Source organism: Pongo pygmaeus, chromosome 14 (genome assembly GCF_028885625.2).
Source record: "Pongo pygmaeus isolate AG05252 chromosome 14, NHGRI_mPonPyg2-v2.0_pri, whole genome shotgun sequence".
NCBI lineage: Eukaryota > Metazoa > Chordata > Mammalia > Primates > Hominidae > Pongo > Pongo pygmaeus.
Window position 1 is genome coordinate 86,823,334 of NC_072387.2, and position 20,513 is coordinate 86,843,846.

Below are 20,513 nucleotides of genomic sequence, written 5' to 3' on the forward strand. Positions count from 1 at the left end.
CTTACCTTTAGAAGAAATTTTGAAATTGCAACATGAGTACCATTTTTCACATGCAATAATTGATATGATTTACTGGTAGCTTTTTAAAGCAGAAGCATGTGTCTAGTGGAAAGTGAAAATTCAATCTGTTTGTAGTTTGCCCTCCTTGATATCAATCACGGATTTTAACTGATTTGTCTAGTTGCTTAGGCATCTTGTAGGGAAATTTTAGAATGAAGAAACTCCAGTATATTTAATTCAATCTGTTACCTTGCTGATCAAGACACTTGCTTTTGCTGGGCTCAATTTGCTCCATTTCTCTCTCTTTCTCTCTCACGCACGCGCACGCACGCACACACACAATCAGAATGAAATAACATAGCAGAGACATTTTAATCTACTTTAGAGAAAAATAAAAAGTGTAGTATTGTTTAATCTACTTTAGAGAAACATAAAAATATAGTATTACTAGGACTCTGTCTTTTCTGCTTAAGTAATATGCTATGCCAAGATTGTGATGCCTAGCTGGTAGCTTGAGATCTGACCTCACAAAGACAATGCTTTGTTGCTCCCTTCATGCAGATGCCTGATAACCAGGAGTCCTAGTTTAGCTCTTCAACACTCTTAGAAAATAATCATTAGTTTCAGTGGATTTGAAAGCCTATTGATCTGCCGCTAGTTAGACCCATAGACTAGACACACCAGGTTCCTTACCCAAAATTTTAACCCTGAAGATCCTACTACTTAATCATTTTCAAAAACTCCATTTAGAAGAACAAAATGAATACATTTGACTATGTAATATTTAAAACCTGGCCTAAAGGAATAATATTAATGTATATGAATATCTAATATTCATAGGTATGTATGCTATAGCTTTACCACTGGGGCAAGCCAGACCATGAAAGAACTGTACCCCACATTATATACATTTGCTTTCTGCTTCACATTTGGGTGTTATGACATCAGCTGCCCTCCCAGACCCACCGTTCTAGTGTACAGCAGAACTCAAAGTGTTTGTCAACTTGGACTTCCGCCTGTCCACTAGCTTGCCTTAAGCAGATTCTGAGGAGCTACACTCAAGATTGATCCCCTGTGTTCTTTTGGTCTCGTATTCTCTAGCATTTCTTGTAACAGGCATACCAGGTCAAATGAGGGACATCTTCCCATTTGCAAACAAGCCAGCCTCATCCCTGAGGTCAGCGATGAAGTGCTGAGTAATGAACTGGAAAAGCAAATAAGTAAAGGAGTTAGGAAGGACACTTTCTTATTTGGAGCTCACCAGAGAATGTGATTGTTCCTGAACAACTGCGTACTTCCTACTATGCCTTTTGGGAAACTACCCAGATTTCCCACAATATGTACCTGATATGCAGATGGAAAAAAGCAAACCATGGTGGTCTAAGCAGCTTAGATTTGATAAAAATAATAAGGTAATTGCATACATTTTGCTTTTGTTTTGTCTCTAAAACCATTGTCTTTCTCATGGGTCAAACTGGGCTAGTGGGCTGGGCATATTTTGTTTTTGAAAGGGTTTTAATAGCATCTCTGACCAAATTTCCTTCACTTTAAATATTCTTTAGTGAAACAAGAATAACTCCTCCCACCTCAATCCCCTACAACCCAGTTTATTAATTATGAGATCTAATGAAATTATTCTCAGCTGGTCCCAGAAAAACAACATACTCTGTTTACCAGCTTTTTTTAATCAACAGGATTAATACATGTAGCTTCCAATTATGCATACAAAAGGAGAAATGGTGATGTTTTTTGCTTTGTCTGAACAGAGTGGTTCCTTCAGTTCATTTTCCAAACCCTTCTGCCAGAACAAGCTGGTTCTTCTGGGAAGACGGAACTGCCTACGGCCATATGCACCCATCTGTTCTTCTCTGCAAAAATGCCTTGGCCTTTTCCACACAGAGCCAGTGGGTGGTGGGGGTGACCACTGCAGGTGGACAGGCCAGGTAAGCCTCTGTCAGGTAAGGGGACATTCATAGTTAAATGTGCAAGTATAAGAAAACCATTAAAAAAGAAGAGTTTGCAGTAACAAAGTTACTTCTCTGCCCCTGCTGTGGGCCATTAGTTATTTCTCTGCAGAGAAATAACTTTGTTACAGCAAACTCTTCTTTGTAATGGTTTTCTTATTGGCCCACAGCCCTCTGCTGGCTCTATACTCTGAATCTTCTTACAGAAATGCTCTTCTTGGTCTTTGCTAGACATTGTCAAATAGCTTGTTTATGTGCTGTTTGCATTGCAGCTCTAAGATCACACCTGTATGCAGTTCTATAATTCTTTTGCCAAGGACAACAATTAGCTTCTGGTTTTTTTTTTGTTTGTTTTCTTGCTTAATTTATATTTCAACAACTCCTGGAAAATACACTTGAATTTGCAACCTCCACAACAGGATCACCCGGGAAGCATCTAGGAGCCTGTGGAAGAATGGGTTGAGAGAAGGAAATTGATGTTTCTTTTTTATTTATTTTATTTTTAAGGGTAAAATCATATGAATACTACTGTTTTTAAATATTTTATTTCCATAGGTTTTGGGGGAACAGGTGGTATTTGGTTACATGAGTAAGTTCTTTAGCTATGATTTGTAAGACTTTGGTGCACCCGTCACCCAAGCAGTGTACACTGAACCCAATTTATAGTCTTTATTCCTCACCCCCTCCCACCCTTTCCCCCTGTGTCCCCAAAGTCCATTTTGTCATTCTTATGCATTTGCATCCTCATAGCTTAGCTTCCATTTATGAGTGAGAGCATTTGATGTTTGGTTTTCCATTCCTGAGTTACTTCACTTAAAAGAGTAGTCTTCCATCTTAGCCAGGTTGCTGTAAATGCCGTTAATTCATTCCTTTTTATGGCTGAGTTGTATTCCATTGTATATATACACCACCGTTTCTTTATCCACTTGTTGATTGGTGGACATTTGGGTTGGTTCCACATTTTTTCAATTGTAAATTATGCTGCTATAAACATGCATGTGCAAGTATCTTTTTCATATAAAGACTTCTTTTCCTCTGGGTAGATAGCCAGTAGTGGGATTACTGGACCAAATGGTAGTTTTACTTTTAGTTCTTTAAGGAGTCTACATACTGTTTTCCACAGTGGTTGTACTAGTTTACATTCCCACCAGAAGTGTAGAAGTGTTCCCTTTTCACCACATCTCCACCAACATCTATTATTTTTTGATTTTTTGACTATGGCCATTCTTGCAGGGGTAAGGTGGTATCACATTGTGGTTTTGATTTGCATTTCCCTGATCATTAGTGCTGTTGAGCATCTTTTCATATGTTTGTTGGCTATTTGTGTATCTTATTTTGAGAATTGTCTATTCATATTCTTAACCCACTTTTTGATGGGATTTTTTTTCTTGCTCATTTGTTTGTGTTCACTGTAGATTCCCTTGTCAGATGTATAGATTGTGAAGATTTTCTCTCACCCTGTGGGTTGTCTGTTTACTCTGTTGACTGTTCCTTTTGCTTTGCAAAAGCTCTTTAGTTTAATTAAGTCCCACCTATTTATCTTTGTTTTTATTGCATTTGCTTTTTTTGGGTTCTTGGTCATGAAATCCTTGCCTAAGCCAATGCCTAGAAGGGTTTTTTTCCGATAGTATCTTCTAGAATTTTTATAGTTTCAGATCTTAGATTTAAGTCCTTGATCCATCTTGAGTTGATTTTTGTATAAGGTGAGAGGTAAGGATCTAGTTTCATTCTCCCACATATGGCCTGCCAATTATCCCAGCATCATTTGTTGAATAGGGTGTCTTATGTTTTTGTTTGCTTTGTCAAAATTAAGTTGGCTGTAAGCATTTGGGTTTCTTTCTGGGCTCTCTATTCTGTTCCACAGGTCTATGTGCCTATTTTTATACCAGTACCATGCTGTTTTGGTGGCTATGGCCTTATAATATAGTTTGAAATCAGGTAATGTGATGCCTCCAGATTTGTTCTTTTTGCTTAGCCTTGCTTTGGCTATGCGAGCTCTTTTTTTGGTTCCATATTAATTTTAGGATTGTTTTTTCTAGTTCTGTGACAAATGATGGTGGTATTTTGATGGGAATTACATTAAATTTGTAGATTGCTTTTGGCAGTATGGTCATCTTCACACTATTGATTCTACTCATTTATGAGCATGAGATGTGTTTCCATTCCTTTGTGTCATCTATGATTTCTTTCAGCAGTGTTTTGTAGTTTTCATTGTAGAGAGGTCTTTCACCTCCTTGGTTAGGTATATTTCTAAGTATTTTATTTTATTTTATTTTTGAAACTATTGTAAAAGGGGTTGAGTTCTTGATTTGATTCTCAGCTTGGTTGCTACTGAAGTATAGCAGAGCTACTGATTTGTGTAGATTAATTTTGTATCCTGAAACTTTGCTGAATTCATTTATCAGTTCTAGGAGCTTTTTGGAGGAGTCTTTAGGGTTTTCTAGGTATACAACCATATCATCAGCAAACAGTGACAGTTTGACTTCCTCTTTACTGATTTGGATGCCCTTTCTTTCTTTCTCTTGTCTGATTGCTCTGGTTAGGACTTCTAGTACTATGTTGAATAGAAGTAATGAGAGTGGGCATTCCTGTCTTATTCCAGTTGTCAGGGGAAATGCTTTCAACTTTTCTGCATTCAATATTATGTTGGCTGTGGGTTTGTCATAGATGGCTTTTATTACATTGATGCATGGATGTTCCTTTTTTTAAAAAAAAATTATTTGATTTAGCAATCCCACTACTGGGTATCTACCCAGAGGAAAATAAGTCATTATACGAAAAAGATACTTGCACACCTATGTTTACAGCAGCACAATTCTCAATTGCAAAAGTATGGGACCAGCCCAAATGCCCATCAATCAATGAGTGGATAAAGAAATTGTGGTATATATACACTATGGAATACTGCTCAGCTATAAGGAGGAATGAAATAATGGCATTCGCAGCAGCCTGGATGGAATTGGAGATTATTATTCTAAGTGAAGTAACTCAGGAATGGAAAACCAAGCATTGTATGTTTTCACTTATAAGTTGGAGGTAAGCTATGAGGATGCAAAGGCATAAGAATGATACAATAGACTTTGAGGACTTGGGGGAAAGGATGGGAGGTGCTGAGGGATAAAAGACTACACTGTACATTGGGTATAGTGTACACTGCTCGGGTGATGGGTGCACCCAAATCACAGAAATCACCACTAAAGAACTTATTCATGTAACCAAACACCACCTGTTCCCCAAAAACCTATTGAAACAAAAAAAGTGCAAGAAATTTACATGTGCCAGGGCTTTTTTTCACTTAATCTCTCTCTTTCAGCTGTTTTATTTCTAATAATATGTGTTTTATTTCTAATAATATGTTTTAATTCTAATAATATGTGACTTCCTAACATTTTATTTGACTAAAAATTACAAAACTGATCTGAAATTCACCATAGTGGGGTTTTACCATGTGGGTAAAGTGGACCCATAGACTTAAAAATTGTAGAATCTGAGAGTAAGAAGCAACTTATGCAATCCTCTAATTTAGCTCTTTCATTTTTCAGAGAAGGAAACTGAGGCTTAGCGAAGTTATGTGATTTGCCTATAGTTACAGAGCTAGTAAAAAGTTTAAACTGTTAGATGAACTCTTATTTGCTACTCTACCCAGTGACAGAGAATACTGAATGCATCTATTTACTCAGACATATGAACTATAGTGACTAAAAACAGTTGTGGTGATGTGTGATGTACATTGTTGGGGGTCAGAATATAATACACCAAAATGAAGGTCTTAGAGCAGCATGGAAGCAAAAGTTTTTCTCTGACTTTCTCTGGTCCTCCTGTCTCTAGCCCCCTCATACTCCCTTGAGGCTAGCCATAGAAACTAGAATCCCTCCTCCAAGGTGGGTCGTAGAAAACCAGAACCCTTTTTCCCAAAGCCAGCCATAAAAACCTAAAAATATTACTTTAACTTTACCTCCACCTTTCTGTGTAAAAACTGGTCATAAAGAAATTATCTGGCCTACCTTGTTTGATTGTAGATTGCAAGAGCCCCCATTCTAGAGAGGGTCCTGTCCCATACCCAGAAGGAAGGAATGCTGCACAGAGGCCAAGAAGAATCCAGACAGACAGGCCTTGCTGGGCTTCCCCGCTCATTCTGTTTGTGTTAGACCATGCCTTCTTTGTCCAGTCATATTTCTACAAGCCTGACCATACTCTGCTGAACGAAAGCATGAACATGGACAGTTTGCTCTATATCTTTGGGTCTTCATCCTGAAGGATCCTGGGTCACATATAAAACTATGATCAAATAAATTTGTGTGCCTTCCTCCTATTAATCTGCCTTTTGTCAGTTGATTTTAAGTGAACCTTTGGAAAGCTAAAGGGAAGTTTTCCCTAGGTCCCTGTAACATGTTATATTTTAGAGGTTTCAAAATTATTCAAATGCTTTTGTATGTTTTGAATATTTTCATGGCATGACACACGTTCGTGTGTGTGTGAAACTTTGCGTAATTTTAGTAGTTTTAACTTTTGCTGTCATAAAAATAATTTAGTTTTATATTTAGGAAAAATCTTAAAACTCTATAGTTAGTTGGTAAATAGTGATAAAAGAAAAAATTTCAGCCAAATTAAATTTAAAGGAGTTTGCTTGAACAATGAACGATTCACGAATCAGGCAGCCCCTGGAATTGCAGCGGATTCACAGAGACTCCAGTGCAGCCATGTGGTGGGAGAAGATTTATAGAACAAAAAGAGGGAAATGACATACAAAAATCAGCAATGAGGTACAGCAATGGCTGGACTGGTTACAGGTTGGCGTTTGCCTTATTTGAACACAGTTTGAACACTTAGCAGCCTATGAGTGGTTGAAGTATGGCTGCTGGGATTGGCCACAGCTATTATTACAGGTGCATACTCCTAAATTAGGTTTTCAATCTTGTCTGACTATTAAGTTACATTACAGTTCATCTACAAGGACTCAAATATAGAAGTATGGAGTCCTTCTCAGGCTATATTTAGTTTGCTTTAACAATAGATACTGGTAGAAAGATTAAAGAGAGTCATAAAGTATGTCCACTTCATGCCGCTATAAGGTTGGACTAATTAGGCAAAGTAGATAATACATCTGAAAAATTCTGGCAAAAAATCAAAACAAAACAAAACAATCAAATTCAACATTTATTTTCCAAACCAAAATTTCTTTGGTTTTTGCTTATTTGTGTTTATACTTCTGTAAAATTCCTACTCAGAATACCTAGTTGATCATAATCTCAGAATAAGTTATTAAACTTTATAGTCTGTACTTCCTACTGAGATATAATCATTATATATATATATCTGAAATTTAATGGTGTCACTTTCTCAGCAGTGCCATTAAAGTGATTAAGCTATTATATATCCAATTATTTTGAAATTAAAAATAAAGATTTTGTAGAGATTAGGGGGTCTCACTGTGTCGCCCAAGCTGGTCTTGAACTCCTGGGCTCACATAAATCTCCCACCTTGGCCTCCCAAAGTGCTGAGGTTGCAGATGTGAGCCATCATGCTCAGCCTTTCTTTTTTTTTTTTCTGACATTTTAAAATTAATACACATTGTACATATTTGTGGGGGTAGATGTGATATTTTGTTATGTGCATAGACTGTGTAATAATCAAGTCAGGGTTTTTGGGGTGCTTGTCACCTCCAATGTTTATCATTTCCAAGTGCTAGGAACATTTTAAGTGCTCTCTTCTAGTTATTTTGAAATATACAATACATTGTTAACTATAGTCACACTACTCTGCTGTTGAACATTAGAACTTATTCTATCTAGCTGTATGTTTGTACTCGTTAACCAACCTGTCTCTATTACCCCCTTCCCACCACAGACACATTCTTCCCAGCCTCTGGTAACCATCATTCTACTCTCTATCTCTATGTGATCAACTTTTTTAGCTCCCACATGGGTGTGAGAACATGTGATATGTGTCTTTCTGTGCCTGGCTCATTTCACTTAACATAATGACCTCCAGTTCCACCCATGTTGCTGCAAGTGACATGATTTCATTCTTTTCATGGCTGAATAGTATTCCACTGTGGTGTATATATACCGTATTTCCTATATCTATTTGTCCATTGATGGATACTTAGGTTGATTCCATATCTTTGCTATTGTAAACAGAGCTGTGATAAACATGCGAGTGGAGGTATCCCTTTGGTATACTGATTTCTTTTCCTTTGGATAAATATCCAATGTTGGGGTTCCTGGATTATATAATAGTTCTGTTTTTTGTTTTTTTGAGTAATCCCCATACTGTTTTCCATAATGGCTATACTAATTTACTAATATTTAATGATATCTCACTGTGGCTTTGATTTGCATTTCCCTGATGATTAGGGATGCTGAGTATTTTTCATATACCTGTTGACCATTAAATTATGTTTTAATATGATACCTCTGTAAAGGTTAAGTACTTTTTAGGACATGGACCTGGAATGATTGCCAGAATTCATTGTTTGAATGGAATTAATTTTCAAATTTAGCAGGCATATACTTTCCATTTCTCCATCCTACTAAATAAATTAAAAGTTAATTTACCAGGGTGGTGGGCTTGACAGGAACAGGGAACAAGTTTTACTTTCATTTTCTGGGACCACTCCTGAGCTTGATATGCCTTTTAAACACCGACCCTCTGCCTGCCTATCTGCCTTTACTTATACTCACCTTGGAGCAGGTTCTCTTCTCTACTTCCTTTTCTGGGCAGTCTCCAGGGCTGCTTTAGCCTCTTCACTTGCTTCTATTACAGCATGACTAGCCCAGAGCTTGCTCAAATATGTGGTAGGCTGATGAATGGTCCTCCAAAGATGTCCATGGTCCTAATCACTGGGATCTGTGAGTATATTACTTTTTATGGTAAAAGGGATTAGCAGCTATGGTTAAGTTAAGGATTTAGAGAGATGAGGAGATTATCCAGATGGGCTTAACATCATCACAAGTTTCTTTATAAGCAGAAGTCAGGAGGATCAAAGTCAAAAAAAGAAGACGTGATGACAAAACCAGAGGTTGGAGGGATGTCCTTTGAAGATGGGAAAGGGGCCAGGAGCTACGGAATGTAGGCAGCTTCTACCAACTGGAAAAGAGAAGAAAACAGATTCTTCCCTGAGCCTCTGGGAGGCAGCAGTCCCAACAAGACCTGGATTTTAGACTTTTGACCTCCACAACTGTAGGAGAGTAATTTGTGTTGTTTCAAGTTACTCTATTTATGGTAACTTGTTATAACAGCAGTAGGGAACTAATCCAATTACCATATATATAAAAGCTCTTTCAAGATCATAATACCATGTTAGGTATTATTCATAGTAGAATATCGTAATACTTACCAGTCCTTTTCCTTAATATTGTGCTTAAAAATTAAATGTGTTTTTTTTAAATGTATTTCAAAGCTTGCTCTAAAATATTCTTGTAGACAAATCTTGTACTATTTCTGTATTTTAAAATTAATTTGTTCAGTTTATACTTACTAAACATCTATTATGTGCAAAAGAATATGTTGCAGAGGACACAGAAATGTTTAGGACATGGACTTTAATTCCAAGGATCTCATAAGGTTGACCTCTAGAAACTATACTATTGCATAAATAACTGTTGCCCAGGTTGGCATACTGTATTAGCTAGCTACGGCTGCATAATAAAGTACCACAGACTGGGGGGCTCAGACAACAGAAATTTATTTTCTCACAATTCTGGAAGTTAGAAGTCCAAGATCAAGGCGTTGTGAAAGGAAAATAAATCTTAGGACCCCCAAAAATCACCAAGCCAAGGGAAAAGTCAAGCTGGGAAATATGTCAGGCAAACCTGCCTCCTATTTTATTCCTAGATAAGATAGCTAAAAAGGTAAAAGAGCTCCATACTTCCCTCACAATTTTCCTATAAGGAAATTCTTCATGGAGCTCAAGATCTTTGCCCTAACGCAGTTCTGCTGAATTTCACCCTGGCAATGTAAACGGATAGCTTATCTCCACCGGTGCAGGACATAAAGTCATCCCTCTGCTTACCTGAAACAAATGCACATCTATCTGATTGCTTCCTCTACCCTATTGTTTATGTAAAAATGCAGAATCACTGAGCCAGACTAAATTGTGTATTCAGTGGAAGGCTGACCAAGGACTCAAAAGAACGCAACTTTTTCTCTCTTATCTACCTATGACCTGGAAATCTCTGCTTCAAATTGTCGCACCTTACGGGACCGAACCAATTTATATCTTACACATATTGATTGACGTCTCATGTCTGTCTAAAATGTGTAAAAGCAAGCTGTACCCTGACCACCTTAACACATCGTCAGGACCTCCTGAGGTTGTGTCACATGCACGTCCTTAACTGTGGCAAAATAAACTTTATACATTGGTTGAGACCTGTCTCAGATATTTTGGGTTCACAGGATTGATTTCTTCTAAGCTCTGTCTCTCCTTTGCTTATAATGTGTTTCTTCCTTTGTTTTCACGTGGTCTTCCCTTTGTGCCTGTGTCCTATTTTTTTTTTTTTTTTTTTTTTTTGAGATGAAGTCTCGCTTTTGTCCCCCAGGCTGGAGTGTGATGGCACAATCTCAGCTCACTGCAACCTTCACCTCCCAGGTTCAAGCGATTCTCCTGCCTCAGCCTCCCAAGTAGCTGGGATTACAAGCATGCGCCACCATGCCCAGCTAATTTTTGTATTTTTAGTACAGATGGGGTTTCACCATGTTGGCCAGGCTGGTCTTGAACTCCTGACCTCAGGTGATCCGCCCGCCTCAGCCTCCCAAAGTGCTGGGATTACAGGCTTGAGCCACTGTGCCCAGCCCTATTCTCCTCTTCTTTTAAGGATACCAGCCATATTGGGTTACAACCCACCCTCATGACTTCATTCAAACTTAATTACCTCCATGAGGATCGCATCTCCAAATACAATCACATTCCAAGGTAAGGGGGTTGAGATTTCAATATAAAAATTGGGGGAGAACACAGTTCAGCCCATAACACATACTAAGGGTATGCTTTGGGAAAATTCAGAGAAGAGTGAGATACTCTAGATATTGCTGATAGTAGAATTCACTTACAAATCAACTGATTAACAATGACATCCTTGCCATGTGTGGTTACTGATAATCCAAGAATGAGCTATCCTTCCCAGAAGGCACGGTGACAAAATGGAGGAATCTTGATGAAGACATATAGAAACAGTAAATAAAATGATGGAACACATTTATGTCTTCATGAAAAGCACTTAGAACCAAGTACAGAAATTCTTTGGTGCAGTTGTTCAATTCCATTCTCAGGTGACAAACAAAGCCAACAGCTATGAGCCTTCTGATGATTCTGCCCTTTTGAGGTAACTAAGTTTGCACAATGACATTTACTATGCTTTTAGGAACTGGCATGCCTAGGCTTAATGCACCTTTGTTGAGACAAAAAAAAAAGATATTGTTTCTATAAGAGAATCTGTTCCAGGAGAAAGAGAATGACATATTAGATATGTTAGATAAGCAAAATATGCTAAGTTCCTTGGGGTCCTAATTAACATATTCCAGAGGAAAGTCCCACCCTAAAGTTTAGATTCAATTATCAGAAGTCAAAATGTAATTCTGTTAGGAAAGCAGACAATGTTCACAGCAATCCTTTCATGCCCTTATGAACAAAAATGAAAATGCTCAAGTTGGTGGGAACTCATAGGAGTTAGTAATTTAATCAACATAGTTTGGCCCATCATTGGGCCAAATTCTAGTGCTCTAATGCTGTAGAAGGAAATATGTGGACAAAGGACTGAGCAAGATAAGAAGGTCATTTAAGATAACTCGCTCATTATAAGAAAATATAAAAGTAACAAAACATCATGGAAGAGAGTTTGAAGAAAAGATGAATATGATCTTCTTTGATTTTCTAGGCACAGAAAAAATAATGAAGAAATTCCAGTTTTAGGTTGTTCTTTTTTTGTGCAAGTATCTGCTAATTATGTATCTTATGCATTTCTCATTATCTATCATTTCAGACAAATTGTGCCTCTAGAGAATTTCAAAATAAATGTTTTCATACAAAGAAATAAAATGGGAGAATGGGAAGATGCCTAGTAATGACAGTTAAAATTCTGTCTTTTCCAAAATAGTACTGTTTCCATTGTAGAGTAATTGAATTCAGTTATCTAAACTGTGTGTTTTTGTTAGCAACATGTGAATTTATTTAATGGTAGTGTGCAATTTTTAGTAGGAGTTACTGGAATTTTTCTAAGAACGTTGATTCACCTCAGATCACATTGTTTTTCAGATACAGTCTGTTGGATTTTAACAAAACCCCATAGCTAATCACAGGTGAAAATAATGATACCATGTAACTATTTTCATTGATGGTGTTGGTTTTTGTCTTAGATCTAGCACAACAATGTGTTTCTTAGCAAACACTCCCTGTATTCAAGCAGACATTGTCACACACTTAGAGGAAGAGATGAAAAAGGCTGTATAGGACTATCCATAAAGTACAGAGGGGATACTTGCAGACCAGTAACCAACTTCTACTTTAGTTAAATTGAAAGCAATTTATATCATAACTTGAATGATTGAGGTTGGAAAAAATGTTCTTGACAATGAAGATGCTTAAACTTAAATAGGGGAGATTTTACAGAGAGAGGATGAGTAACCCAGAGTCTCAAGGCCCAGATATATTTAGCAGATAGAGCCAATTCTGTGATTCTGTGTGAGAGAGATGGGGAGGCTTTCTAAAGGGGATCTTAAGTGAAGTCAAGAGATGTAGAAAAAAGGGAAGAGAAACCTGAAGGGCAGTTTCTTATCACTTTAGTTGTATTAGTCCTTCTTCATGCTGCTGGTAAAGACATACCTGAGACTGGGCCATGTACAAAAGAAACAGGTTTAATGGACTCACAGTTCCACGTAGCTGGGGAGGCCTCACAGTCATGGCAGAAGGTGAAAGACCTGTCTCACATGGCGGTAGACAAGAAAAGAGAGCAGAGAGCTTGTGCAGGGAAACTCCCCTTTATGAAACCATCATATCTCATGAGACGTAGTCACTATCGTGAGAATAGCATGGGAAAGACCTGCCCCCATGATTCAATTACCTCCCACTGGGACCCTCCCACAACACGGAATTGTTTGGAGCTACAGTTCAAAATGAGATTTGGGTGGTGGCACAGCCAAACCACATCATTACTCATATGTCTCAGTAATCACATAAAGGCACCCAGCAAATGTTTGTGGATCTTCCCTGCTCTGTGCAAAGCCAACAGAAGAGCATATAAAACAAAAACAACACTAACCTTGTGTGTTTACCTAATTGCAGAGGAGCTTCAAGGAAAGCTACTCAATTTACTTTTTTTAGATTACAGTACAGGGGTTAGCAAACCACAGCCTGTGGGCCAAATCTGGTCGGATGCCTATTTTTGTATGGCCTATGAGCTAAGAATGGTTTTTACAGCTGAACATGTCCAATTTATTTGATGATAGGGCAAACTAATTTGGAATCCCAATTAAACTAAATGCTATCATCCCCAAAAGAATTTCATTCTTCTCATTAGTAGACCTGTGTTACAAAATATTATACTCTATTATTAATATTTAATTAAAATATTTTCAATAAAATTTTAATAGCAGTTTATTTTCTCTAAGTACCTACTATATATATATATATAGTAGGTATAGGCTTGGCCTATAAAGCCTAAAGTATATTCTATCTGAGACTTTGCAGGAAATGTTTGCTGACCCCTGTTCTAGTGAACCAACTAGACAGGAGATGCTCTGTGTAATTTCAGCAGTTTATGATATGTCAGATCCTCTTTCACTAATCTGAAAATGATTGGTAACATTTGTCACCCCATACCATTTAAGTACAAGATATCCTTGACTCTTCATCAACTGCTACATTAATAATGAACATAACCCTGGGAAATTTGGGGGTTTCATATGGTACGAAGAGAGGTCACTTTGAAGTATTCAGCTGGTGGATGGCTTCTCTTACATGTCCCCTTGGCAGGGATCACTAGAAGCCTGGCTCAGGTGGGGCTATTCACCATGGTGGCTACATAATGGCTTCTCCAGTATGGTGATCTCAGGTTAGTTGAATTTTTACATTATAGCTCAAGACTAGCAAACATAGTGTTTGAAGAAGCTTGAGTGGAAGCTTCAAGACTTCTTATGACCAAGATTAGAAGTCCTAGGATGTCACTTCTACCATTTTCTACTGCTCAGGAAAGTCACTGAGACCAGCCCAAATCCAAGGAAAGAGGAATTAGATTCCACTTCTCAATGGGAGAAGTACCATACTAAAGACTATATGACCATCTTTGGTAAGGTATAATCTATGATGCCTTCTATTCTTGGTTTTCAAACTTTTTATAGGCTATGTATGAGTATGTTAGATCTTTTCATTCTAGCCTATATGTTTACACTTTTTACTGTGGCTTTTATCATTTTTTTTTCTCCCCATGCTTTAGTGGATATATTCTATGAAACTTCCTTCTGGTTTCTAATTTTTTCTTTTGCTATGTCTAAATTGGAGTTAACTCCATCTATTGGGTTTTAATTTTTTTGTTATTGTAGTGCCTGTTTACAGACCTTTTACTTAGATGTAATTTTTTTTGTAGATGCTAGTTCTCTAGTGAAATTTTCCATCTTGTCATTTATTTTCTTAGATATATTTACAATAATTTCCAAGACCACAAGTAATAACTATAATGTTTGGATCACCTATAGGACTGCTTCCCTTGTCTGTTTTCTCTATTATATGCCAGATATTTTGTCTTTTCCAGGCATACGTTGTAGTTTTTAAATTGAGTGCCAGACATTGTGTTTGAAAAATTATATAAATAATTTGAGGCTTTCATAGATGTTACCTTCTTCCAGGGAGGATTTTCCCCCCTTTCTAATTAGCAATTAGATTAAGAGAAGTTCACCACAGTTTTACCTGAGGTTGAGTTGACTCAGAGATGGTTTCAGTACTTGGTAAAATTAAGTCTAATTGTAGTTCACATTTATTTTTAGAATATAGTCTTTCTGAAGTCTTGACTGGAAGTATAAGAAATTTACTAGTAGTCTTCCCTCTGGGAGGGCCCTGAACTCTAATTTTTCATTAGTAAGATTGTTGAACACTGTTTAGGATTCCAGCCTTTGGACATTACCTTCTTCTTGGTTTCTTAGTGTCTCAATCCTATGTAGCTGTAGCTTAGAAATCATCAAATGCATCAGACTTCCGCAGATTGTTGAGGTCATGTCAACAAGCTTCTTTTCTCTCTGGGATCACGGCTCCTGAAGTATTGACTGCTTTGGTAGCTTCCTGATTTTTCCAAAGAGATTTTTATCTTCTGTTCCGCTGCCCTAGTCATATTCAAATTGGAATGCAGTAAGCTCTTTTACTATTACTGAAAATGACCAATTTTCTTTTATCACAACAATTAATTTTTCTCCTATGTTCCAAATTAAACCAAAAAGATAGTTTTCGGTTTAGTGATTCTAGACGTTCAGTCATCAGCCTCCCAGACTCATTAATTGGCTTTCTTGGCCATTTTCTATTGCCATTCTTCTGTTGTCTACCCTAGCATTTGTCACTTCATGTTACTTTAAAAAAAATAGTTCCTTTAAAATTCATCTATTATTCTCCAGCTACTAGTCTCTGCTCTTGGTACATTTCCTTTGGATTTGCTGTAAACTCTAATTATCTATTGCTGTATAAGTACCTTGAAAATTAGTGGCTTATGGTTTGCTATTTCTCTTACAGGTTGACTGGCAGCTCTTCTGCTCCATGCTGTATCAACTGGGGTCACACAAATATAATTAGTTGGTGGCTGGGCTGGGTCTGGAAGATTGAAAAAGACCCCTCTTACACATCTGGTGGCTCAGCTGGGGTGGTTTGAGTGGCTGGAGCACCTCGGTCCTCTTCCAAGTAGATCTCTTCCTCGAGCAGTCTAAGCTGGCTTCCTTCAAACAGGACAACTGGTTTCCAAAAGAGAGAGCAAATCAATGCTACCAGGGTTCTTAGTCTCAGCTCAGAACAGGAACAGTGTCTATCACTTCTGCTGCATCCTCTCGGCCAAAATAAGTCATAAGTCCATATCAGAGCTGAGAAGACGGGAAATAGATTCTCCTTCTTGAAGAGAAGATTGGCATGCACATCTAGAGATAAGAATAATTGTTGGCTACCTGTGTAGGAGCACTTTCCTTTTTTTGGGTACAATTTACTGAGACTACACTGACTTGTTTGGCTTCTGCCCAGAATTTTCTCCCTAGCAACTGCTAAGTTCAGTTGATTTCCACAGTAGGCTCAGGCAAAGCATAAGCGCTCTGTTCAGTATCAACATCAGACAGAGAGAATTTTACTTGGACTTTTCTAATTACTTGCCACAGTTTTAATAATTATCAGTCTGTCTTCTCCCTCAATCCCTCTGAGCCAAATCTGACTATGCCCTACTCTTATTATCACTTTTTAAATTATTTGAACCTAACTACTTTCTGGGACCACAACATCTTGTCTTTCTTCTTCAAGACATCTTTGCTTTACATCTTCAGAACATTGTCATCTTCTGGTAGTCTCTTTCCAGTATTTTGGAAAATAGTTGCCTTGCTTCCAATGGGAGAGTTGTTGTAGGTTCCACTCTTATTGGTTCTAAGGAAATTAATCCCTTTATTTCCAAAATAAACTGATAGGCCCAAATCAATTTTAAATAGAGTAAAACTTGGGTACACTTGGATCCATAGGCTATGAGGGGCCTGTGTGTATAGAAAGTTTTAGTCATTTTGAGAGTTCCCATTATATATTTCGAAAATAAAAATTTGGTCTTGAATAGAATCAAATTTGGCCAGATTTTCTTAACAATCTGGCATCAATATTATGCTACTGGCATATTTATTTTGGTTTGTCCCAAGCTTTAGCAAGAATAGAGTAGGTAAGTTCCAAATATTTAAATAAATCTATATTTTCATTGAAATAATCTTGAAAATTAATATATTATTCTGTGAGTTGCTTGAGACACTGTAAAACTTACCTAACTAATGTTTAAATGCCTAAGCAATTAGAGGGCCAAATTATGTGTTATCAAATAAAATGTAAACATTCACCTCTAAACAATATCAATAAGCAGGTTGAATTTGTCTTTTGTAATTCAGAATGTTTCTGTTAATGAAAAAAGTTGAAAACTACATAAGTGCATTTATTATTGTATGTCTTTCAAAAAAATGTATTATGCTTCTATTACTTTGATGTGTAAAGAAGGCATAAATACATCTTTTTCTTGTAAGAGATGGGGTCTGTCTATGTTGCCCAGGCTGGAGTGCTGTGGCTATTCACAGGTGTGCTAATAGTGTACTACAATCCCAATCTCCTGGCCTTAAGAAATCCTCTTGCCTTAGCATCCCCAGGAGCTGGGACTATGGGTGCAAGCTACCTTGGTGGCCATAAATATATCTTATTGGGACGTCATGACTTCTCTGAGAGGGCTTTAAATATTGTCAGGGTTTTAGAATAGAAAAGTCTCTATTGGCAGTGACAAAGGTTAAGAGCTGTCTTAGCAACAGAAAACTCTTAGATAGTAGGCTACATTTTAGCTATAAGAATGAAGAAATCTTGGTGAGAATCATATATTAATATATTTGTTAACAATGCCTATATCTCACATAGATATTATAAGATTGTCCTTTTAAGAAATTATCCTTTTAAGATTTGTCATGCTTTTCAATTCAAAAAAACTCCCATAGCCAAAATGCAACTGAGTTCTGAAATGTCAAATTTTTGCACTCTCTGCTTTGTCAGATTTCCAATTGCTCTCTGGACCTTGGCTGACTTTACCGGCAAAGTCAAATTGATGACTTGCTTGTATTTCTGATTCCAGTTCTATTAGTTCAAAGGGATTCTTTTTGAAGAATCAAAAAGTATTCTCTGTAGACTTACGCAAATCATTACTAGTTATTGCTCTGTGTACTTTTATTCAAAGTAAAATTGAAAAACATTAAGAACTTTCTGGAATAGTTACAAATTATGTGAGTGCTAGTTTTCCTTAAAGTGTGCTCTTTATTAATTTTATTTTTGACAATTCCTATCACCATATCTATGACACAACATTCTTTCCTTAAGTTAAAAGACTAATTTCAAAAACTATTTAAGGATTACTATGGGAAAACAATGCTTAACAATTTATAATTATTTAGCATAGAAACTTAAGTGGTTGAAAAAAATGGAAGTTTTAAAACATTGCTGATTTTGTTCATGGCAAGTCACAATTAAAGTCTCCAAAATGTGTTTTAAAATTTATCTGCTGTTTAAATTAATACAATATTGCATATTTATCAGTGATGTCAAAGTTTTCAATTTCCAAGTAAATATTGGAAAATTTTTAGTTTTCGTGTCTTCATTAACTTCCTTTCTTCTTTCTTATAAAATTAATTTATATCTTCCATTTATTTATTTATTTATTTCTGAGACAGAGTTTCACTCTGTTGCCCAGGCTGGGGTGCAGTGGCACGACTCAGCTCACTGCAACCCGCCTCCCAGGGTCAAACAATTATCCTGCTTCAGCCTCCTGAGTAGCTGGGATTACAGGCATGCACCATCATGCCCGGCTAATTTTTGTATTTTTAGTAGACATGGGGTTTCGCCATGCTGACTAGGCTGGTCTTGAGCTCTTGACCTCAGGTTATCCACCCGCGTTAGCCTCCCAAAGTGCTTGGATTACAGGCGTGTGGAGCCCAGCATACATCTTCCATTTTAAGATTTTTTTTTTTTCACACCACATTTCTCTTCCATATTGTCTAATCTCAGCCATACTTATTATTATCCCCCCTCATTTCATTCATGCCTGATCCTTTTATTTACTCTGCCCCTCCAGCTTGGAGCTCCTGTGTGTATGACTATGTTTGTAGCAATATTTTTGTAATAGTAAGCAGACCTTCCACTGATTCAGCAAAGATTTATTGAGCACCTATTATGTGCCAATCAGAGTGCTAGATTTTGGAGGTAAGATAATGATAATCCTGCTGAGCTCTTTGAAGTTAGGGGTATGTCTTCTTCCTCCTGGTATTCCCTAGAGCCGAACACACACCTGACCCATGATAGAGCTTCCAGAAATCATTATTAAAAGTATAGCCTAGACAATCCTAAGCAAAAAGAACAAAGCTGGAGGCATCATACTACCTGACTTCAAACTATACTACAAGCCTACAGTAACAAAAACAGCATGGTACTGGTACCAAAACAGACATATAGACCGATGGAACAGAACAGAGGCCTCAGAAATAACACCACACATCTACAACCATCTGATCTTTGACAAACCTGACAAAAACAAGCAATGGAGAAAGGAGTCCCTATTTAATAAATGGTGTTGGGAAAACTGGCTAGCCATATGCAGAAAACTGAAACAGGACGACCCCCTCCTCACACCTTGTACAAAAATCAACTCAAGATGGATCAAAGACTTAAACATAAGACCTAGTACCATAAAAATCCTAGAAGAAAACCTGGATAATATCATTCAGGACATAGGTATTGGCAAAGACTTCATGTGTAAAACACCAAAAGCAATGGCAAAATTGACAAATGGGATCTAATTAAACTAAGGAGCTTCTGCACAGCAAAAGAAGATCAAAGTGAACAGGCAACCTACAGAATGGGAGAAAATTTTTGCAATGTACCCATCTGGCAAAGGGCTAATATCCAGAATCTACAAAGAACTTAAAGGAATTTACAAGAAACAAACAACACCATCAAAAAGTGGGCAAAGGATATGAACAGACACTTCTCAAAAGACATTTATGCAGCCAAAAAACATATGAAAAAAAGCTCATCAGCACTGGTCATTAGAGAAATGCAAATCAAAACCACAATGAGATGCCATCTCATGCCAGTTAGAATGGTGATCATTAAAAGTCAGGAAACAACAGATGCTGGAGAGGATGTGGAGAAGTAGGAACGTTTTTACACTGTTGGTGGGAGTGTAAATTAATTCAACCATTGTGGAAGACCATGTGGCAATTCCTCAAGGATCTAGAACTAGAAATACCATTTGACCTAGCAATCCCATTACTGAGCATATACCCAAAGAAGTATAAATCATCCTACTATAAAGACACACGCACACATATGTTTATTGCAGTGCTATTCACAATAGCAAAGACTTGGAACCAACCCAAATGTCCATCAGTGATAGACTGGATAAAGAAAATGTGTCACATATACACTATGGAATACTATGCAGCCATAAAAAAGGATGAGTTCATATCCTTTGCAGGGACATGGATGAAGCTGGAAACCATCATTCTCAGCAAACTAACACAAGAACAGAAAAACCAAACGCCACATTTTCTCACTCATAAGTCGAGTTGAACAATGAGAACACTTGGACACAGGGAGGGGAACATCACACACTGGGGCTTGTCAGGGGGTGGGGGCTGGGGGAGGGATAGCATTAGGAGAAATACCTAATGTAGATGACAGGCTGATGGGTGCAGCAAACCACCATGGCATGTGTATACCTATGTAACAAACCTGCACATTCTGCACATGTATCCCAGAACTTAATGTATATATATATATATTAAAAAAGTATCCTCAAAAGCCCATCTGCC

The 20,513-nt window shown here is 37.4% G+C and overlaps 1 protein-coding gene across 6 annotated transcripts in view; it reads left to right on the top strand.

Moving 5' to 3' along the window:
• Positions 1-632: 632 nt before the first annotated feature.
• The window catches only part of LOC129011726 (uncharacterized), a 36,302-nt gene continuing 16,421 nt past the window's right edge, over positions 633-20,513 (top strand). The window contains exons 1-4 of one of the 6 annotated variants that reach the window (XM_054446892.2): positions 633-840; positions 1,102-1,412; positions 1,767-1,943; positions 5,984-6,278. In XM_054446892.2, coding sequence (XP_054302867.2) covers positions 1,350-1,412; positions 1,767-1,943; positions 5,984-6,112 — 369 coding nt within the window. In that variant the 5' untranslated portion in view covers positions 633-840; positions 1,102-1,349 and the 3' untranslated portion in view covers positions 6,113-6,278. Of the gene's footprint in view, positions 841-1,101; positions 1,413-1,766; positions 1,959-5,983; positions 6,279-8,934; positions 9,103-15,675; positions 16,409-20,513 lie in introns of those variants that run through there. The other 5 variants (XM_054446895.2, XM_054446893.2, XM_054446891.2 and 2 more) reach the window with 5 other exon arrangements.